The sequence below is a fragment of the Diadema antillarum genome, unplaced genomic scaffold (assembly GCF_040938485.1).
Source record: "Diadema antillarum isolate AM-2024a unplaced genomic scaffold, OU_Dant_1.0 seq00000676_RagTag, whole genome shotgun sequence".
NCBI lineage: Eukaryota > Metazoa > Echinodermata > Echinoidea > Diadematoida > Diadematidae > Diadema > Diadema antillarum.
In genome coordinates this window covers 414138-437750 of record NW_027271582.1, presented here as the reverse complement: position 1 = coordinate 437750, position 23613 = coordinate 414138, and the positions used below count along the sequence as shown (strand labels likewise).

General features: G+C 40.7%; 1 protein-coding gene across 1 annotated transcript; it reads left to right on the top strand.

The window, feature by feature from the left end:
- The first annotated feature begins 203 nt into the window (after positions 1 to 203).
- On the top strand, positions 204 to 23171 carry LOC139737032 (mediator of RNA polymerase II transcription subunit 24-like). The gene is made up of 23 exons (XM_071647711.1): positions 204 to 342; positions 1942 to 2024; positions 2831 to 2949; positions 4176 to 4603; positions 4664 to 4720; positions 5136 to 5231; positions 5826 to 5943; positions 7085 to 7256; positions 7709 to 7822; positions 8612 to 8829; positions 10969 to 11068; positions 11935 to 12065; positions 13298 to 13418; positions 14414 to 14577; positions 15535 to 15634; positions 16269 to 16450; positions 17282 to 17580; positions 18690 to 18881; positions 19590 to 19663; positions 20235 to 20328; positions 20874 to 20960; positions 21796 to 21941; positions 23046 to 23171. The coding sequence occupies exons 1-23, from the start codon at positions 204 to 206 to the stop codon at positions 23169 to 23171; spliced, it is 3360 nt and encodes a 1119-aa protein (XP_071503812.1).
- Positions 23172 to 23613: the final 442 nt, after the last annotated feature.

The following is a 23613-nucleotide window of genomic DNA, read 5'->3' as shown; positions in this document are numbered from 1 at the left end:
GTTATAAATACTGTATCTAGAGAAAATATGTATGTGTACCTATATTTTACTTACCCAGGGTAACCATCAAAACATGTATTTACATGCAAATTTGGGTGCAATGGTAACTTGAGGATAGACCAATTCCATTGCATCCAGCCAAGAATGTAAAATCACGTCTCACATACAGGCCTGGTGCTCTCTAGGACCCAGCACTCTCCATGATGGAGGAAGGGAGGCTAGCCACCGTCCAGGCTCTACTGCTGAAGGCCTGGCGAGAGAGATGGGCGGACTTCCAGTGGAGTACCAAGCTCAAGCAGTACCTCGTTCCCAGCTCCCCTGCGGAAGCCAACCAAATAGCCGGTCAGTTCTGCAAAAATCCGCACTATTAAAGTAAAGGACAATGTAGACCTCGCAGCTGACTTTGATATCCACAAAACAGATTTATGGACCCAGAGGGGTGTCAAAGAGAGAGGGTAGTGAGGAAGAAGAAAATAAGATATGGAGACTGTAGAGAAAATACTTGATTAGAGTCAAATGCTTGCGCTAATATCTCTGGAGATGGCTATTGCAATGAGCTTAGAGTTTAAAAAGCCATACACTTACACCTGTGATTCATTATGGGTCAGATATAACTTTTATTTCCTACCTTACCATCTATGATGAAAGGCTGTGCTTCTTTGGTGTTCATACACATAAACCTCATTATTATGTGAATGTTATATACATGTAGTGGGGCAGATATGTGAAAAAGATGCTCACATCCGGCGGAAAGTATGAAATTTTGCATATACGGGTATTTTGGGGCGCTGATTTCAAAAATTGCCGGATCCAAGAGATCTGGCCATGGGGTCGGCCGCCATTTTGAATTCCAATATGGCCGCCGTCAAAGATCCCTATCTTCAGTTCTGAATGACATAAACCATTGGAATTTGATACATAAATGCATTGTGATATGATGACTTCAATACCAGACTTATTAAAGTGTCTGACAAGCTGCAAGGCAGCCAATTTGAATTTTTATACACATGTGTACATACAGTTGCCATGTTGGAGTGTTGAAAATCTCTATCTCAGGTTTGTAAATTAGGCTACCTGATTGAGCGCGCGTTTGTAACTGATTGAGTGCGCGCTGCTTTATTTACATTGTGACGTCAGTGAAAGGTGCATTATGCTTCCTTTTTGCTGCACTTTTTGACATGCTCGTGAATGTTAGTTGTGGTGTTTGTCTTCGTAGCCACATTTGAATTCAAAATAGCAGGCATTGCTCTTGTCAGACACATCACATTAGTTAATACTTTGACTCAGTATATTAAAATACTTGTTTACACCTAATTTCAGCGTCACTCACCACTTAGAAATCGAGATAGGGATTTTGAATATTTCGTCGAGACGGCCATATTGGAATTCAAAATGGCGGCCATTTGATGTTTGTCAGACACTTCAAATCAATCTGTCATCAAATTCAACGTATGTCAAAACACTCATGTGTACCAAATTTTGGTGCCACAGGTCATTCAGAACTGAAGACAGGGATCTTTAAATTTGTTTTGTGATGGCGGCCATATTGGAATTCAAAATGGCGGCCAACCCCGTGGTCAGATCTCTTGGATCCAGCAATATTTGAGATCAGCACCCCAAAATACCCCTATATGCAAAATTTCATACTTTCCGCCGGATGTGAGCATCTCAACCAAATTTTGTTAGATATCTGCCCTACTAATATGTTTTCTAAGAATTGGAACTGTTTAACTAAGCTGAAAAGTTCAGCACAGTGTTCGTTCTCCTTTGTGAATCAGAGTACTTTCAAGAAGGAAAGGAAAAGTTGTGAGCATTCATTATAGTCATATGGTCAGTTCTGGTTGTAAATGGGATGTTAACTCTTTTACTGATGATGAAATTGTATCACAGTAAAGTCTTGTATGAGAGAACTGATTGATGGAATTTCTTCTTCGTCTGCAGAGATGCTGCTGACCCAGACTTTTGTGGGACCATCACCCAGCGGTCTTATCCTGTCCTACCTGAGGCATGCCATCATGTCAGATGTAGGTATCTCATATTCTCACAAACGAATGAATGAATGAATGAATGAATGAATGAATGAATGAATGAACAAAGGATGAATGAATGAATGATGAATGAATATTAAAATGAATACATAGCACCTACATAGTGTGCATAAAAAGATTTTGCAAACACCATGTTGAAGTGTGTAGGTTCAGTGCACCATCTTTTGCACAACGAGAGTCAATATTCATTTTGTGGGGTTTTCTCCTATCCTCCATGAGTGCTATCATTTTATTTTGTATTCATAGATTGGTTGCACTGATTATGAACCCTGATTATATTTCTGTATTACATACATACCTGTGTAAATATCCTGTGTGATGGGCACATTTTGCAGGTTTGAAGGAAACTATCATAAATCTATTATATGCGTGTGTACCATCTCAATGCACAGTATTCCTGCTGCAGTCCATGATTATGAAGACTTACACACTTATATACACCAGGAGCTGATCCAGGAATTATGTTAAGGAGGGCGCAACAAATACTTCTGGTGCCACTTCTGGGTTTCATTTCATTTTTTCCTTTTATTTCTTTTGTTTTTTACGAAAAATAAAGGGGGGGGGGGGGGCGCACCCGGTGCGCAGCCCTCTTGATCCGCCACTGTACACACACATTCACACTATTCCATCACATTTCAGATATTTGCTAGATATATGCATATGGATTGATAGATAAGGACATAGAAACTGATTGATGGATTGGTAGATATATTTTAGAGTAGATAATAGTAGGTGGATACAATAATTAGAAATAAAATGTTCATAACTTTTCTAACCTTCAGGTTGTTTCCCTGACCGGTGTTTTGAGGGCCATGACAAAGTACACCAATGTGGCCGTCACTCGACCGTTCTGTATGCGCAGCTTGCTGGAAATCTTCATGACCTGCATGAACAAATTTGGGTATGTACTGCTGCATGCATCAAGAGGTCACATATGATGAAGAAGGAATGTGTTAAACTATTGCATTTGTTTCGGTGGTATTCTCTGCAACATTTCTTTTTCTGTAGAGAAGTTTTGTTTATGCTAGCACTACCAATCAGGGGTCGCACTTAACTTTTTTTTTTACTAGCCAGGCGGACTACTTAGAATCAATTTTGACACTGAAGCAATATTTTGGCTAGCCAGACGGACTAGTAACTTCAGAATTTTATGATTTTTAGCTAGTCCGATGTGATTTTGGGTGGCCAATGGCCAGCGGACCATCGCCAATTTTGAACCCTGCCAATGGTACTTCAAGCCAAGTCCTATACCCCACCCTCTAGTAGGAAGGAAATTTGCTTTCTCTAGCTTTATGCTGATGTATAGAGAGCATTTTAAAGCCTGCTCTACTAAACTATCTGAATACAGTCTGAAAATGAATTTCCTCAACTACTTTTCTATATGCAGTCATTAAATACTCTCATAGATTTTTTTGTTGTGTGTGTACTAGAAGACTCCTGTTGATATGATGACCTTTGAACTTCAGAATCGCTGTCTGAGCCCAATGAGCTTTGTGGATAGACCTAAGGTGCTGATCAGCAGGAGTATACCACCCTCCTCCCTCAGAAGTTTTTATTTTACACACTGAAACTGATCCAATTCTTTGTGAAAAAAATAAGACAAAGCAAGCAAAGTAAGAGAGCTGGAGTAGATGCTTCCATAGCAGACAGTACATGTATGTGCTTGTTCTGCTATTCACAGTCAATTTAGATTTAGATTATAATTACAGTGCATTCCTGTTTGGATGAACACATATATAATGAAGTTTTTGTTACAACAAAGTAAAAACTCAGGTTCTAAAAGCATTACCTGTATATCTTTACATAATTTTTCCGCTTGTAACAAAATATTGATATAACAAAATAAAACTGCCAGTCCTGAGGACTTTGTTATAATGGGTATCGCCTGTACTTTATTTCCTTCAAGAACAATCCCTGTCCTGGCATAAAGAGAGATAAGAAGATTGATATTATAATGCATTTTCATGTTAGACATTAACCCGTTGAGGACGGGCTGATTTTGCAACAACACGCATTTCCCATAGACACCTGCCCGAGTATACTTGGGACTCGTCCTCAACAGATTAAAGGGAAGAGGAAAATCCCAAGCCATCACTCTGGCTCTGTTTGAACCCCCCTATACCCCAGCATCCGGAGCTCCTTGGAGGAGAGTCTGCAGCTGAGTGTGGCTCTGGTAGAGGTGATACTGTGGCTCCTGAACTCCGTCCGCAAGTCTCTGGAGCATGTGCAGTCGGAGGGACGGGACGTCATCAGCACCCACCGGAACGTGGACATCATCTCCGACCTGCTGCGCAGCATGTGTAACCGCGACAACCTGAAGCTGCTCATCTACATAGGCAGGCTGGAGGACGAGGCGGAGTGCGCGGCCAAGCAGGAGGGCGAGGCGGCCCCGCCCGCGGGAGCGGGAACGGGAGCGGGGGCAGGAACAGGAGCAAGTGGAGGAGGAGGAGGAGGAGGAGTTGGAAGTGTTGCAGGAAGCAGTGCAGGAGCTAGTGGTGGTGTTAGTGGTGGTGGAGGAGGAGGTGGAGGGTCTACACCAGGCCCTGGAGCTGGAGGTACAGCGGGAGGAACTGGAACAGGAGGAGCGGGAGTAGGGGGAGGAGGAGGAGGAGGAGGAGGAGGAGGAGGAGGAGGAACTGGAGCTGAACAGGAAAAAGAGCCCAAGCCAACTAGTAAATGCTGCATTTAACACTTAAACACATTTTGATCAGAAATGATCTCTCGCACTATATATAATTGTATATATGTGATTGCCCAGCTCACAACCCACAAAAAAGTCACAGATTAGGATTCTCAGTTATGGACCAAAATAGTCATTTGGGTTGAAAGACCTAATTTGCATGCCTCCACCCAGAAGTGTTGCTGGAGGGTCATGGGGCGAAAGGTCAAGGGTCAAAGGTCAAGTCCAAAGGCTCATATTCTACTATTCAGTGCTGAAACTACACTATTTCTCCATACCTTGAAAATTACTCAGGGCAGTATAAACTTAAAAGATTGAGTGGAGGGTAAATTATGCTTTCATGTGGAAATGTGCCTGTCATAGATTATGTATCTTATCATCTGGTGGTTTCTGGCAATCCTTTTTAGGTCTCTGGACACAGATTGAGACGGCCATGACGGATCTGACGACCCTTTTGAACAGCGTGCCAACCCAGCAGCCAGTGCCAATGCAGCGGGGACAAGGTGTGTGTTGGTTTTGTTTCTTTCATAAGAAAAAATTATTGTATTGGTAGAGAAATTAGGAAACAAATTGATTTTTTTTTTATAGAATTGATGTAAAGTGAACAAGAAGCAAACCCTACGAAACTGAAGACGTGTTTGGCTAAACCATGTGAGAAAGAAGTGGTATTTCACCTTTTCCTTGATCTTTGCTTTTAGTTTCTGTGTATTTTTCTGGCAAGAACACATTCTTTATCCTCTTTCTGAGATATGATGAGGCAAATATTTTTCTTGCCTTCCAGGAAACTTTGCAGAGAGCTCTTTAGATGTCTGATGAATAGGGATTTTCAATCGATTGATAAGAATTCATTTTACACTTTCTTTATATCATTCTGCTAACTGTGACATTGTAATTTGTCTGCAGAATTTCCGTCTAGAGAAGGTGGCACGTGAGCTCACCCAAAATGTAATAATTTGTCGCTTCTTTGAACAAATTATCTGATTTCCCTTCAAATTTTACTGAGTTGTACAGCAGTCATTCTACATTTGTTTAATTGGAATACGTCTGTTTGGAAACCTTGCCCTTGAATAGAAATTTGTTTGTCGACATCTTTGCAGGGAACCAACTGGAGCAGATACTGAACATGATCAGAGCTCCCCAGCACTCGGCCAAGAAGGACGGCAAGCAGGAGTCGCTGAGGGTGCGGCTGGAAAAAAATCTCGCAGACCTGGCCAGGTGAGATGGTTTCATTTTGATCGAGGAGAAACTTTGGCGTTTTGTGAAAGTTTCAAAAAAATTTCTTGAAGCTATGAAGTATCAAGAGAGTAATGGTTGTGAAGGGAAGCGTCTCTTCTTGGACCGTCATGAACTCCTGTTGATATGATGACCTTTGAACTTCAGAATCGCTGTCTGAGCCGTATGAGCTTTGTGGATAGACCTAAGGTGCTGATCGGCAGGAGTTTAAACAGATGCAACCAGATAAGAGTGCTGTAGGGTGTCAGTCCCTCATGGGACACTCCTACTTTCATTCGGTAGAAGATGGTGGTACCACGCTTCATTCTTTCCCATATAGGCTTAAGGTCTTCATGCTTGCATACCGGGATGTACATTGTGTGCATGCTCTTAATGTCTATCATTTCTGAAAAACCTAATCCTGTGATCATCAACAACAAACAAAAAATGTGTGTGCATACCGTAATGCATCTTTAGAAGGCTAGGTCAACTGAGCGGTGTTTAATCATTGACAGTCAGTGAAATCTACAAAATCACCAGATTTTCTGTAAGCTTTATGCTGCATTACGAAAGGGTCAAAGCTTTTAAGACTGCACCATTTGGACTTGATTTCAACATGCTGACCACATATCCACATCTTGAAGGTCATGTCCAACATGACAGTGGTTTAGGATGGGTTGGATGTTGAGTGAAAGCCTCCCAGGTATTGTATGTGCAGTGAGTGACACTGAGCCTTGAGGCCAATGTGTGAACTTAGTTGTCACTGGTCTACTGTTGCTTTGGTTGTAGTACATCTTCTTTCTTTCTTTTTTCCCTAATCCTGCACCCTATAATCTCTTCATATCTCCTGAGTCAGTGAAACAGACGTAATATTAGAGATAGCAGGTTTCATTTAAACCCCTCCTACATCTTGATTTCGCAAGAAGGTTTTACAGGGACAAATTCAGCTTCTCTTAATCTGTCGAGGATGGGCTGATTTTGCTACAACATGCATTTCCCATAGACACTTGCCCAAGCATACCTGGGACACGTCCTCAACAGGTTAATCCAATCCAATAGTATTCCATGAAAATGAGCTTGTTCAACATGCACATAGCAAAAGTCTCAGATCGGATTGTTGGTATTTTTGTCCTGGGTTGCCTAGGATACCGCTCCAGACGTTGCATCCCCGCCCGATGCACCGATGCGACAACACCCTGAGCCTGAAAGCTCTCTGCTGCAGCGTCAACATCATGACATTCATGGAGGCCGCCCTCAACCTGACCAGCGACATTCAGCTCTTTGTGGACCAGCTGCTGCTCATGGAGAAACTGCAGGTGAACAGGAAAACAAAAAGCTCAAAGCAGAAGGGCATGTCACATCCCCTCAACTTCTTGGGAGGGAGATATGAGGCATGGCTATAGCTGAGATCATAAACATTCATCCACACAAATCCAAAGTAATTGTGCATATATGTTGATTAGAAATGCGTGGATTTACTATTGAAACGTAGTATGCTTTTCAATTGCTTTGCACTCTGTTTTAATGCAATATTCAAGTTGAAGTTATTTGTTTCCTTGTAAGTACTTTGACAAATCCTTCAGAATGAAACATTCTATATTTTTTACTCCCACCTTGGTAATCATCCATGTTAGAGTGGCCTTCCCTCTTTCCCACCCCCCCCCCAACATTTCATACATACAAAAGTATGTGTGTGTGTGCTTTGTGCACATTGTGCTTATTTGCCTGTTGCTTTCACAGTGTGACATTTTGAACTTTTTTTTTCCAGAATCTGCCGCGCAGTGCAGTTTACCGAGAGCTCTTCCATGCCAGCTTCCTGGGGCTTGTGGAGGACAGTGACCCCTCGGAAGAGATCAAGTGGATCGCATTCACCTTCTTGAAGGTAATGAGGATGGACGAGGTGTGCAGGCAGGTAGAGATTAGAGAAATTGTCATGTCCACAGGGCCGTCCTCTTGGTCCATGTATCAAGTGTGAGAGCAGGTGAATGAGATTTGCCAGGGCTTATGAGGACAACTGTCAAGCTCTTTATGTGCAATGACACTCCATCATCAAGTTGACCCTAATTAAATAAATAAGACCCTCAACCTTCAAACGGAGGTCATGAGTTGAGGCCCTACCAACCTTAACGTCCTTGGATGAGATGTTCTTACCCATGGTATCTCTCTCGACCCAGGTGTATATATGGGTATCTGCCATTTTATACATCTTGGTTGAGAGAAACTATTTTTTTTTTAATAAAAAATGAAAATATAGTAAACTTTTTATGCAGTTCAAAGAGAGATTATGGAAATGATGACAATAGTGAGAACACACATTGTAATCACTTTTAGACACCTTTGGTGGTGACTTCTTCAAACCACATATTGTGGGCTCCCACAGGGAGACATTCATTATGAGCTCCCTCGTTGAGACATATATTATTTCATAACAATGTTACCAGTAATGTTTGATTTGTTTAAGATTCATTATGGTCTGATTTGATGTCAGCATTGTTTGGGACAAATTATTTTAATAGGGTCCCATTTCTTTCTCTTTTTTTTCCCCAACACTGTAACAACAACCACATATTGTCTGTTTCTTATCTGGGTAGTATGTGTAGAGACTCCCTCATTAATCTCTGTCTCCTGAATTCTCTCTAGTGTCATTATTTTTTTCACCCTGTGATGCCAGCTCCCGCAGATCGTGCATCGGCTCCAGATGAGCATGAGCGAGGATCCTGGGGCGGGCAAGGCCCTAGTGGAAGGGCTCCACCACCTGCTCCGCTTCCACGTGCTGCTGGACCTGGTGGACACGCGGCAGCGCTGCGACGCCATCGAGCAGCTCCTGACCCAGCTACAGACGAGCGGCGTTCTCAGCAGCACAGAGGTGAAGGATGTCATGACAGCCAGGTATCGTCAGCAATCATGGGGGAAAACAATTTGAAAGGAGAATGAAACCCAGATATATTGTGCAGTGGACTCCCGTTATAATGAAGTCCTCGGGACCGGCAGTTTTCCATGCCGTCAATCCCTCGTTTGAGGCGAGTCCCCAACTGGGGTTCTCCAAAGTGGGGTGCGTATATTTGTCGTTTGGGAGTTGGGAGTCGAAGTACTTGTCCATTGCAAATAAACTTTCTGCTCAGGCGTGACAAACCTGGAGGCCAAGCCAGGGTTTGATGACTCCAGCAGCTGTCGTATTACGTAAGAGTATGATAAGGATATTTGCCTGTGGCAGACCATTCAAAGTGAACTCAATTTTCTCTATCCTTTTTAAAGTTTTCAATTTTATATTCTATTGAGAAATTCTATGGTCATCCATTTTACATTTCGAACGAAAAAAATTGACCCGTAAATAACGAAAATACAGGAATAAGAAGGAGAGCATTGCCAGTTTGCCGGTGCTATTTGGCAGTGAGTTACAACGGGGAGGTGAGACTACTGACTGGATCATTGAGAAAGCAGCTGTCGTATTACGTAAGAGCATGATAAGGATATCTGCCTGTGGCAGACCATTCAAAGTGAACTCAATTTTCTCTATCCTTTCTAAAGTTTTCAATTTTATATTCTATTGAGAAATTCTATGGTCATCCATTTTACATTTCGAACGAAAAAAATTGACCCGTAAATAACGAAAATACAGGAATAAGAAGGAGAGCATTGCCAGTTTGCCGGTGCTGACAATGTGCTATTTGGCAGTGAGTTACAACGGGGAGGTGATACTACCTCCCTGGTTACAATCAGCCTGCTGACTGGATCATTGAGAAAGAGAGAGAGAGGGAGGGGGAGAGAGAGAGAGAGGGAGGGAGAGCGAGGGGGAGAGAGGGAGGGAGAGGGGGGAGAGATGGGGGAGGGAGAAGGGGAGAGCAAAATGGAATGACAATAGTTCCGGTCACTACAGTACAGGCATGCTCTGTCTGCATACGCTGAATGTCTACACTCACACACACACACGTACACACACACACGCACCATGGAGCTACATGGCCCATGCCAAAACCAAAACAATCTCCTCCTCTCGCGGTGCCCCCCCCCCCCCCCCCCCCCTCCTATGGCGCTGTGGCGATGACTGATGCTTAGATTAGGCCAGGGTCAAGAAACAGGTGTTTTATATCTTTGACTTTAAGTCATTGATTGCCAAGATATGCACTGGCATTATTTACTGGGGTGTAGCCTCTTCAAACGAGAGATTTGCGTCATGCTTTCATTATATTGAAATTTTGTTGTATCGAAATTTCGTTATAACCAAACAAATGAACAATAGAAATGCATAGAGTAGATAATGTTGCAGCCTAAATTTTGACGTCATCGTAACCAGAATTTCGTTATTTAACCGTGTTCGTTATAACGGGAGTGCACTGTATGTGGATTGATGGCATGCAACAAATTGCTATATATTACAATATATTCAAGGCATGAAATTTTCACAAATTGGAGCCAACAGCCTTTTTCATGGCATGAATTTTTTGCAAATTGCCTCTGGCATGTGATCCATGTACAATAGTGTAGGCAAGAACTTTTGTGTGCATTTTGATTTTGCGAATCTTGGCTCACGCAAAATTAAAATGCACGTAAACATTCCTCATTTTACAGTAGAACACATCAGTGAAAGTTTTAGGAAAATCAGACAATCTCTTGAAAAGTTACTTACATGAATATTCAAGATTTTGATACTGCCATTGCTGGATGAGAAGACTAAAACATTTTGTGATGTCACACATGGACTATAAAAGAAGAAATAAAGAAAATTCCACATGTATTCACTTTTTAGCATAATGAAAGAGCATGTGACATTACCATACCTGTACCTCTTTCATTGTTTGCTGGAGTTTGTTTGTTTCCCTTCAGCCTTAGCTCCAACTCCCTTCTTCTCTTGATGATTTGTATATAAAGGCTGGTATCTGAGACTAGTCACCTTAAAAAAAAAAAACTCTGTAGTCATACCCACTGCTAGAATGATCATAAATGCATTTCCATATTGCAGACAGAATATCCCATACACCAGCTTGTTTGCTCTTGTGATCTGCAGTACCCTTTTATGTGTGTTTGCAGAACAAATACGACCAAACTCACGAGACCGACAGAGTCGCAGCAGCCTGTATCCCTGGTTGTCATGGTAACCCGAGCAGAGTCACTAATCAAATTCATCAAGGTAAGACATTTGCCTGTGAATACATCCAGAGTCATTTATTTAAATGCCCTTAATTGTTTGATCAGCATTTATCCAGAGATGTTTGAATTCTTGATTAAACGCTTGTAGCAGTGCATGTTAACTGAAAGGAGAAAAAGAAAATCTATGATAAATGGTACTGTGATATTATGAATTTGAGTAATAAGTGATTATTCTAAGTTTAGAACCATTAATAATGGTAGGATGTCTATGCTTGTAAAGTACATTGTACTATGATTGATGGCCTATCCCAGGCTAGTTGTGCATATTTGTGCCAAGAAATACCTCATGAAGAAGGAAAAAAAAAACCACATTGTTTTTGTTATCATTATCAGTATGGCTGTTTCTTATTATATTCCCCTGCCCATGTACTGGAATATACTTTAGATTTAGTGAGTGTTTTGCCTCGGCGGTATCACATTTATGTGAGGAATACTGGCCACATTGACGGATTTTCTTCAAATTTGGTATGGAGGTATATCATTTAAAAAACCTTCTGCCCTGTAGCTTTTGGTATCCAATCTCTTATACACAAAAAGGTTAATTTGTGAGGGTTGGCTTGTGCGTGCTGTACTAGCTACATTTCTTGAAGGAATCTCTTTGTATTCTGTACAGATGTTTATCACAGTCAAACCAGGTTATACTTTATGGAAGAGATTTCGCAACAACACAGGGGATATACAATTTCTGTTGCGTGACAAGGGATGTTTCTAATTTTTTTCTCCTCCATAGCTGGTGCTGTGATTGTTTTGTGGTTCTTTTATTGATGATATTTTTGCTGCTACTGTTACTATTTGTTATTTGCTGTTTCTTGTTCCTTATTGTTGCATTCTCTTTGCTGGTTGCAGGGAGATGTGAAGAATCAGGACGACATGCTTGGGTTGCTTGGCCACATGAAGGCCGGCAAGAGCTTTGACTACATGGTCGGGGCGGCGGCAGCCAGCAACAAGCTGCGGAAATTCTCCGCCAAACTCATCAAGTGAGTTCTCAACCTGCCTCTAAGGCAAGAGAATACGTGCAGGCAATAGAGCCAGGAATTTGATCACCTGTAGAAGGTGGTGAGGTGACTCTGTCAGCAGTGCTGCCTGCCATGCATTCGTTTAAAGGACAAGTTCACCTTCATAGACATGTGGGTTGAGTGAATGCAGCAACAATAGTAGAACACATCAGTGAGAGTTTGAGCAAAATCAGACAATCCGTTCAAAAGTTATGAATTTTTGAAGTTTCTGCTCAGTCACGGCTGGATGAGAAGATTACTATACCTTGTGATGTCACATGTGTACAACGATATAAAGAAAGAATAAAGAAAATTCAACATATTTTCACTTTTCTCGCATAACAAAAGAATACTCAACTTCTCTCTATCAGAAGGCAGGGGAAATAATATTACCCTTAACATACGTCAGAAACAAGTCAAAGAAATGTGCACTTTATTTAAAAAGTAAAGTTTTGTGAAATTCTTTGTTTATTTTCTTTATATCGTTGTACGCATGTGACATCATACACTGTAGTAGTCTTCTCATCCAGCAGTGACTGCGCATTCATTTTAAGAATTCATAACTTTTTAACGGATTGTCCGATTTTCCCCAAACTTTCACTGATGTGTCCTACTAATATTATTGCATTCACTCAATCCACATGTATATGAAGGTGGACTTGTCCTTTAATGGTTTGGGTTCAAGTCCATGGGAGTCTTACTGAGCAGTGTATTTGTGTGTCATCGTGCCATCTCATGGATTAAAGAGAGAAACACTTTGTACCATAGATAGGACATAGGATAGACATCTCTCATGTCAGACAAGTGAGGCTTTCTTTGTGGACAAAGCTACGTCCCAGTCAGCGCCAAGACGAATAATTTGAGGTATTGCAGTCACAACGTATTGCCACCTTAGACACTGAAAGGGTCACAAGTTTTGTAACATTGCTCCAAATTTCTCAAAGTTTGGTGTCTGATCTCGATTGAGTGATTTCATACTCAAATTTACATACTCTCGGTGAGGTCATAAAATCATCCTTTGTGATTTCATTCACCAGCATTGAAAAGTTTCCACTGTTTGTACCATAAAAAAAAAGTGTTTCATGTGTGACAAAAAAAAAGAGAGAAAATATTTAGATTTGCATTTGCTTTCATTGGAGTCAGAAATATTCAATATTCAACTACAAAGAAATTCTGTGTTTCATTTGTGTGTTTGTTTTTATTTTTCTCGACAGGATAAACGAGATCGCTAAGCAGTCCAGTGGAGAGACGGCCAAAGCCTCTCACGTTCGAGCTGTGATCTTTGACCTCACCTTTCTCATGCTGTGTCGCATCGCACAGCTCTATGGGGCAGAGGTGAGCCCATTGTTGCATTTCACAGTGCAAAAATGAACATTTTTTCGCATGAGCAATTTTTTGTGGTCAAGAATACTAAAGAAGGTGTACTTCTGGTCAGAGTTCTTTTTTAGGTAAATACTAAAGTCCTCTCTCAGTTATATGAGAGTTGTTAGGCTGGTATCATATACTGTGTATGCCGAATATTTCGCGAGGATTTTAATTTCGCGAATTTTGCGAGTCGCGTGCTTTTTGCGACATTAAAGACACGCAAAAAATTGACTGTAATCTAGATATTAATGTGATGTATTGGTATGCACATTTCTTCATTCAGTTCAATACTCCACGATCGTGAATTTAACCACTTGCGAAATCGTCGGGAAGTCCCAATTCGAGAAAATTTAGACTCGCTAATTATAATATATGGCGTATGTTTATTGTCTACAAAATGATAGTTTGCTTTAATCATTCAAAAAGGATATTCATTCTGGTAAAACGATTTAGCATTTATGATGTAATGATATAATGATAATGATTTATTTAATGTATATCACATTTTCCATAAATGTTCAAATATGCTTTACAATGAAATAACTCATGGAGCAAGTGAATTTTTGGATGCTTTTGGAAGACGTTGAGGGAGTTGTGGTTGTAGAAAGTATGAGGTATTGAGTCCAAAATTTGAATTGATTAAACCAGACAAAAAAAAAAATTATTATGCACACAAAAGAATTCAAACCAATTATCTTCTGTTAATGCAATTTGTTATGGCCTTTAATGAGATGCAGACAGCAAAAATCAAATCAAAGTATATCAGAATCAGAATCAAAATCAAAATCATAATCATAATCATAATCATAATCATAATCATAATCATAATCATAATCATAATCATAATCATAATCATAATCATAATCATAATCATAATCATAATCATAATCATAATCATAATCATAATCATAATCATAATCATACAAAGTCTAGAGCAATATGGATGCCCCTTGCCCCTCCCACAGATGGTGGTGTCCAGTACGGGGGAGTCCTTCTTTGAGACCTGGGTCCAGCACTGTATGCCAGACGAGACGGGGACCAAGCCACAGAGCGGAATGCAGGCTGCTGACCCCAACAAGATTGACATGCTCCTCAACCAATACCACACCGGCATGGAGTTCAAGACTACGTGAGCGTACAAATTGGTGTTCCTTTATACCTTACCCAATGTTCCTTGGCCCTATTTTATGAAGAGTTAAAATTGATTATATAGTTGATTTCAACTGTAAGTCTATGGCAGCTTGTTTGGTAAGGAAATTTAAAATCGATTCTATCTTTTGATAAAAAGGGGCCCTGATGTCGTAGGAACGTTTCTCCTTGATGACCTTTTCAGGAAAGAAGAAGCAGTACCAGCCCTTTTTTTTTTTTTTTTTTTTGTATTTGGTACTTTGTTTGTTTGTTTGTTTGTTTGTTTGTTTGTTGATATTTGTTTGGTTTTTTTTTACCAAAGATACAGCAGAGTCTCATGGAAAATACTGTTTTTCCCCCAAAGTATATGTATGGATTGCATTAGTGCAGCAATATGAGCAGAACACATCAGTGGAGTTTGAAGAAAATCAGACAGTCCGTTCAAAAGTTACGAATTTTTGAGGTTTCTGTGCAGGATATCATGGGATGAAAAAAAAAAAACTGCAATAGGTCATGACGTCACACATGGACAATGATATCATAAAGAAAGTATAAAGAGAATTCCACAAAATTTTTAATGAAAATTGCACATTCCTCTCTGTACACAGACATATATTAAGGGTAACAAAATTCCCGTTTTCTGAAAGAGGTACATCTAAGTCAGGTTCTTTCTCATTATGCTAAAAAAAATGAACCATGTTGAAATGTCTTAATTTTTTCTTTATAGCACTTTCCATACCTGATATCACAAATGATTGTAGTCTTCTCATTCAGCATTGGCAGCACTGACATTTGACAAACTCATGATTTTTTAGAGCAATGCCCAATTTTTCTCAAACTTCACCTGTATGTTCTATCAATATTAAGCACTGCATTCACTCAGTCTACTACGTATGTTTGGGTTTTATTGTCCTTTATAATTTTCTTGCTTCTATCACATCTCTGCTGCCCTCTTCAGCCAGGTGAGGTGGAGTGAGGTCTGCCTGGCGATCCCCTATGCCATCCAGCAGCTTCTGCATGCCTGGGAGTACGGGGCAGTCACCGAGGATCACGTATCGGTGAGTGTCTAGACGCTGTCCCAAGCAAATTACAATCTGCTCGGCATGTTAGAAATACCACCAAGAAACATGTGTGACTTCCCGTTGAATGGTTTATAGGCATGATCTGAAGACCCGCGTCAATAATGAGTATTTGTATGGGAGAATGAAACACAAACTAATCTCACTGATGTATCTCATTTAGTCAATCACACATATTCGGCGGTACCAAAACTAAGATTTTATAACTTTTGAACATATGATCCAATTTTCCTGGACCTTCACTAAACTGATGTGTTCTAATATTTCTGCATTTACTTAATCCACACATATTGTTGGGTTTCATTCCCTTTAAAGATACTGGGATGCGTCCCCAAACACCATGAAAATGTGGCTCACCTCTCCGTGGTGGCGTGACTGTAGTCTCGTGTAAAGACCCTCTGCTTGCTTTGCTTACAATTAATACAGCAAGAGGGCCTTTGACACAGACTAGTGCTCTCCATGCAAGATTCTGAGCGCTCCCATTTCAACTTTATTTACCAATGTACGATTTTGTAAGTAGGTTTAAGTAAGCGTAATTCTCAAATCAAGTCATGAAAATGTAAGAGGGTGTAATCTGAACTGGTTTATGTCTTCTTTTTTTCGTTTGGAGCAGAAATTGGTGGATAACCTGAAGGGGCGTGTGTGCTGCCTCCCCATCTGCTGTGTAGCCTGGCTGTGTAGTCACATCACCTCGCTGTCATCAAACGAGCGGAGCATCGCCCAGAAGCTGCTGCAGATGATGATGACCTCCGTACCCAACAGCCCCACCTCGCTGCAGATGTACGACAACGAGAGGTCAGTGTCAGTGTCAGGTGTTTGGTGTTGGCATTGGTGTCAGTGTTGGTGTCAGTGTTAGTTATTCCAGTGTCAGTTTCAGGTATCCTTCTTAGTGCCAGTGCTTGCTTTTCAGAGCAGATGTCAATGTTGATGTCTATTCCAGATTTTCAGTGCTAGTGCCAGTTTTTGTTGTTCATTTCAGTTTTTCAGTGTCAGTTTCAGGTTGGGTTTTGTTATTTTTTTATTTGATGTTTGTGTTTGTTTTCAAAGTAGGTGTCAATGTTTGAGTGTCGGTGTCTGTGTCAAATTTCAGTGCTAATGTCAGATTGTTATTGTTAGTTTCAGTTTTCAGTGTTAGATTGATCTTATCGGTGCCTATGAGGTTTCCACCTCACAACATTGTAGCTTCAATCAGCATGTATGTACATTTATCAATTTGATCGGCAATGGCATTGTAAACGGAACTTTTTAACAGCGCTCAGCTTGGCCAATCTGCCCATCACTGTTTGCATCGACCTTTTTTTTAGGTAAATTATACTTATGGATAAATTTGTACCAGTGCTTGTGTAGTTACGCCAAGGCTTTTCAGTGGGAAGCAGGAACTGCTTTGCTGCCGAAGAAAGCAAAGTCCTCAACTCCACCTTGATGACTGTGACTGTCAGCTGTAGTGGTAAAGATTCCTTGTCTGAATTCACAGCCCAGATGGTGTTTGCTCATGAACTTGCTCACAGCATACATGTATGCTGTGCTCTGTCCCAACTGTGTCTGTAGAGCACAGTTCAAAGTCTGGTGAAAGAAGCTAATGCCAAAGATTCCATAACATCAGGATCCTGTGCCCTCCTATTCCAGAAATAGCCTCATGACCACGATCGTCAAGAAGATGTCGCTGTCCGTGCTCGGCAGCGACGCCCGCACCCATCGGGATGCCTCGTCCGGCCCACCACTCCCGGTCGCGGTGGAGCCCAACACCCCGTCGCTGCAGACCCTGGAGGCCATCTTCGGTGCCCTGGTGCAGCGGGGCGTGGTGGACAAGAAGAGCCTGGCCACCCTGGAGGCACTGCTGACCTCCGGGGGCACCCTCTGGTTCTGCCGGAGCATCGTCATGGAGGTCACGAGGCTGCATCGGAAGGATGATCTCACAACAGCAGGTGGGTTTGTGGGAGGCAATGTCACATTTGGATGACGAAGCAGTATTAAAATATTGCAAGATTGTACTCTCACCTTACATGGTCTTTGACAAAACAATGATGTGTGATTCTTGAAAATGTGAATCTTTTAAAGATGGCCTTTCCCTTTTGTATTCCTTCCCAAATAGCACAGAACATGATATATTCCACCAGAATGACAAGACTATTGTAAATCTATAACATTTCTGTGATATTTGAAGGTTGTTAGCCGTTAAAGTTAAAATAATGCACCAAACGCTCACTGTAACGTATTCTGTGTACTAGGCACAGCTGCATACATACATCCTCCTGTGGTTGTAATATGATACTTATACTTCGAACAACAGATATGCATGTCAAAGCTGTCAGAAAAGAAGAATTCACTAGCTTCTCTTACTTTGTTATCAATGGCAAATAACAACACACCACTTACATGAACTACACTGTACATGTACAACCAAGTGCATCACACAGGTCTGTAAAACTAGACTAGTATTTAGATTTGTAATTTTAGTAAAGTTCACAAAAATTATTCAAATCTTAACGGTCAATTTAACTAAACAAATAAAGACCCTCTTGAGTTCAAAATTTACAGGAGGTTTCCAAATAGTGTTTTCTTCAATACCTAAGCGTTCTCACCAATTTTTCAAAAATTTGCATACAAAAGGGATTGGCTGTCTTTAAAGGGAAATGCTATCCCAATATTATGTGTTTTGTATGAAAACAGAAAAATCAGAAAAGTAGATAGTGAAAGTTTGGGGAAAAAATTAGACACACAAAGTTATGAACTATTAATGTTTAGAGAGCAAGAAAAATTGGCATCTCTCAGTGAGGTAGATGTTGAGCAGCTCTCATCTCCATTTGTTAGCAAAGTGTCACAAATTTTAATTTTCCTCTTGAGAAAAATATATACTGAGTATTTTCCAAATCCATTTTTCTGAATCCTGGCATACATTTTGAGAGAAATTTCTACCTTTTTGAAAGAGAGCTCTCACCATAAAGAAATATACATACAATTGTTTATCACCCGAGATACACATGGAACTTCATTGTTATCTTCCTATATTTTTGTATTGTCTTCCTAAATGTAGTGGAGATTGCCGTAGCCCTCTTCCAAGTTGACATTGAGCAGATGACGCTGACCCTCCTACGTCGGGTCATCCCACGCCTCCTGGCCGATCTGACCAACACTGACCGGCTTGCCAACCCTCGCGGCAACGCCCTGGCCAAGCTGGTGGTCTGGTGTGTGGCCGCCACACTGACCAGCCAGAGTAGCTATAGAGGTGAGACACTCCCACCAAATTTATTGCAACTGTGCTCCAAAAAACAGACCAATCTATATAAAATGGAATAGTAGATTTCAATTTCTTTTTGGCAACAATCACACCACCAAAGAAATGCCAGTTCTTGCTTAGGGCGTTTTTTAAACTTTTGTTTTGTTTTATTTTATCATTATGATACCACTTTTATCATTTGAATTTGAATGTTTGAATGAGTTCAATTAATTTGAGTCAAATTGATATTCACACTGTTTTCTTCCTTTGTTGTTTTATATCTGTCTGTTTTCATTCCATATAATTTCGGTCAGTTGTGCATCGTAGTATGTGTTTGTGTGTGTGTGTGTGCAGCATGAGTGTCGTTTTATAGGTCTACTGCTAAGTCAGGAAATGTTTTCTCACACACATGCCCTTTCAAATGCATCATATCAAACCCGCCTTTGTTCTCCAGTTCACACAGGCGTGACGTCCCTTTTGTTGAAATTGCAAGCAATCGCTTGCTCAGGGCAAGCACAAGATTTGAGCTCAAACAAAAGGTTATGCATATGGATTTAAGCAATTGCTTCAGCTTGATCTTTGCTTGACAAGCTTGTGCTTCTGATTGAAGCAACTGCTTGCCAGCAATTGCTACATTTTATGCATACTAGCCAATGTCTTCCTAGTCAGTATAAAAGATGATTCTAATCCTTGCACTTGGTCCCCCTTACTCAGCAGATTCAAAGTCCAAGGAGAGTCCGTCAAGAATCCTCAGGGGTCGGAAACGAGGTCGCGGTGAAATGGATAGAGAGGTAAGACACAGTTGAGGCCTATTTAGAGTGGGTTGTCTTTGTTTCTTGTTTATTTCTGTTGTTACAGTAACGAATCAGTGATTATAGTTTATAATGTTGTTGCATACGTCTGTTCCAGTTAAATCACTGTGAACAGGAAAATACAGCAACAAGTAAGAATTTTATCGAGAACTCTAAAAGTGGGAGGTGAGCAATATGTTGGAGCTTCTTTTTTGTATCGCTGTTGCTCTCCAGTCTTGTGAAGATTCGGTGTTTTTTCGTTTCCTTCTTGAGCAAAGTATTTATGCTGAAATGTGGAATTGAATACATGTAATATGATATTTTACCTCATGATAAGACACGTTGAGCACAGTAAAAACCAGGCCAGCCCTAGGCATGAACCCGATATTCCTGCCCTTCCACACACACACACACACACACACACACACACAGAGTAATGTATGAAAATAAGTACTGCTTCTCCTTTCTTTTTAATAGCATTTTGCATGCTGACAATAATGCGAATGTTCATTGACTCAATTAATATGATGTCCATCTTGTCTTGTTCCGTTGAACCGTTCCTTGGCCGTAGGAGTCCACAAGTCTGCGAGAGGACAGCAGACCGTCCAAACTCAGAAAGCTTCTCAGCACGGCTGACGATGAGGGCGCTACAACACCGCTGTCAGGTAACATTCGGGGGAAAAATGTATATACCAATGTGCTGTTTGTTTTCTGTTTTTTGTTACCCTTAATTCTTGTTTACCAGGAGAAGTAGATAAGTATACCATGTAAGAAGTGGAAAATTTACATAGTCTGATTATTTTGCTATTCAGATATGCTGATCTGATCATTTCCTGTAAGGTCAGCAGTTTATTGTAATTATGAAAACATTCTATTCTTCAGCCATTGATTGATCTGTTGAATTAATCTGCTGCCACTTGTTTGTGTTCTGTCATTTTCATATATGTGTATGTTTGTGCATCTATTTGTCCCCTAAGCTCTGTTCGTTTATCTTTTATATCTAGTGAAAACATACAATTGTATCTTTGTCATCTTTTGATACTTCATCATAACGTACAAGTAAGTCAGACTCACATATTCTTTGATATGATTATATGACCTGTCTCTGAAATACTTTGTTGACGTTCTTGTGCCAAAAATATTTAAGTATGGTATAGGTGAGTGTAGTAATATAAAGTACATAATATGTTCTCTTGATGTTATCTTACAGGCAGTGTGAATGTGAGTGCGGCCAGCAGTAGTTTCCTGGTGATGCAAGCCCAGCAGCACTACCCTGAACCTCTCCACATGGCCCTCGGTGAGTCCCACTTCCCTTCTCTTCTCTAGCATGTCCTATCCTTGAGTTCACACGTGTGATCGTGTCATTTGGTTTCCTCATGGTGGTCACTCCTGTGTCATTTGGTGTTCTCATGTCCATTTTTGTAAACGCATCGCATAATTTCTTGCATTTGTACATCAGAACATGTCATTAGAATAATATCCTCATGTTTACACTCGTGAACCCATGATTTGGTTTCTTCATGTCTCCACATGTAAACACCCCAGTTGATTCCACATATTTCCACATCAGTAATTCTCTTGTGTGTACACACCAATTAGAATGAGTGTTGTGAGTAAGTAGCAATGGTATAAGTGTTATTATACATAGTAGCAATTGTTGTTTTAGTAGCAGTAGATGTAGTGGTAGTGATAGAAATAATACCTTTGGGAGCTGAAATGTGGATGCTGTAGCAGAAGGAGAGGTATCACTGGTAGTGGTGGTAGTAGTAGTAGGTAGTAGTAGTAGTAGTAGTAGTAGTAGTAGTAGTAGTAGTAGTAGTAGAAGTCGTAGTAGTAGTAGTAGCAGTCGTAGAAGTAATAGTAGTAGTAGAAGTAGCAGCAGTAGTAATAGTCATAGTAGCAGTCGTAGTAGTAGTAGTGGTGGTAGCAATGTTATTATCACTATTGTTATTGGTAGAATGAAGAGTAGTGGTAGTGATTATAATAGTTGAAGTGATTGTTTTGTATGTATTTCTTGTCAATAATGTTGAGAGGAATAGATGTTTTTGTTTGTTTGTTTGTCTGTTTGTTTGTTTTTAGTGAAAGACAAGATTTGAAATCAAACTCTCTTGGAATCTTCCCTTTCATTCCAGTGTCCGTCATGTGTCTGTTTGCCTCCATCCTTGCTTCGGGGACCATCAGCCCTCGGACCGACTTCATCCATTCCTTCGTCCAAGAGGTGCTCTACTGCGGGGAGACCATCAGCACCAACGTGCTACAGTTCATGCCGGTTACCATGGTAACGAACTCATCCCTCAGTCCCTCAAATCACCATTACTTTCGTCCACCCGATGTTTCCAGACCAAAATCAGTCATGATGAGGACTCTGCATTTCTTGTTGCAGCATGTTATCTAAATGCAGTTGCATTAAAACATCAGAAATGAGAAACAAGCATTGTGATGTAGATTTAAGATACTCTGTGATTATTAGCAATATTTTGTAATTTATACATCATTAGCAGTTCAGATAAGTGCACAAAAATGAACGCCTTGTCCCAAATAATGAAGCAATGAGCATGTCAAATTGTTACGGCATTACAGGATTTTTTCATTTCTGTTAGCACTTTGTGAATGCACAAAGTCAGTGTATATGTGACCCGCTACAACAAAATGATCCGAAAGTCGGGGGAGGGCAATTTTCTGAAAATGGCATGACATTATTCCCTTACTCTTCTACTCAGCCGTCAGGGACTTTAGGATCCTTTTGTTGTAGCGGGTCACATATTGTGACATCAAAGAATTTTTGGAAGCATCTTTCATTTTTGTTTCCACCTTGTAAATGCAAAAGGCCTGTTGCATTTTGAGGTGGTGATATTGAGAAGGGTAACTCCAATCTGCATCTCCTTTGTGGTATTTCTTTTGTCGTACAGTTTCGATGTGACCCAATTCTCATAGGAAGAAATTCAAATATTGCAGGTCCAAACAGCCACTTTATGACACCCTTACCATGATTCAGACACACTTTTTATGCGGTCAAAAGTCCTGAAATCTATGGACTAAATTTGCAGCCAACTTTGTGAATCCCTTTCTGTGGGTCCCCTGTATTTGTAAGTGCATAATCTGGTGGCTGATTTCATGTATACCACACTAAGATGTCATGAGTACCAAACCACCCTTCCCCCATATTACCATTGTCTTACTGCATTCATGTTACACAGTGCAGCTACTGAAACACTTGTGATCTCTATTACATGCCCTTGGTGGGGTTGTGTGTGTGTGTGTGTGTGTGTTTGTGTGTGTGTGCATGTGTGTGTGCATTTTATACTCTTTGTTTTCTTGAAAGCATTTTGTTACTATTTTCTTACTGCCTTTTGTGTTATTTCTCAAACCCTGTACAATTCAGGCCACTCACCTCCTGAACACATTGTCGGGGACATTCATGCAGGACCTTGCGTTGGCCATCGGTCAGCTGGAGGGCTCCACACCAAAGAAGATGTCCGCCAAGGCCCTCTCCCAGACCAGGAGGTAGTGGCTTGTAACTTGCTGCAGTCTTGAGTGGAGACTACCAACACCCCCCCCCCCCCTTTCTTTCCCCCCCCCCTCAACCGTTGGACTCTAGCAGATTGTTCAACAATGTGGACAGAAATTCTCTTCATCCTACCACATGGTATTGAAAGACCTTTTGCATGAATTCCTTGCGATTACCTTCCTTTTGCCAATGTGAATACAATCTAAAGTGGAGACAGCTACGTTTTTTAATTTCCATGGAAGGTTGGAATGCACTCAAGGATGAATGAAGATAATGAAGGAATGATGCAGTCCAGTCTCCCCACCATGTCCTTTCAATGCAGCACTGTGGTCTTGAATAAAGACTAGACAACCATTCCATTCTCTTGTCTCTTCTTCATGCTATGAAGGGTATTTAGCGGTGTATTACTGCCTGGGTATTTTTCATATATTGTGTCCCCAAC

Coding starts and splice junctions, on each gene's coding strand:
- LOC139737032 (XM_071647711.1), top strand. CDS start 204: ATGGAGGAAGGGAGGCTAGCCACCGTCCAGGCTCTACTGCTGAAGGCC. Junction 2,950..4,175: donor ACCTGCATGAACAAATTTGG/GTATGTACTGCT, acceptor CCTATACCCCAG/CATCCGGAGCTCCTTGGAGG. Junction 20,329..20,873: donor CGCTACAACACCGCTGTCAG/GTAACATTCGGG, acceptor GTTATCTTACAG/GCAGTGTGAATGTGAGTGCG.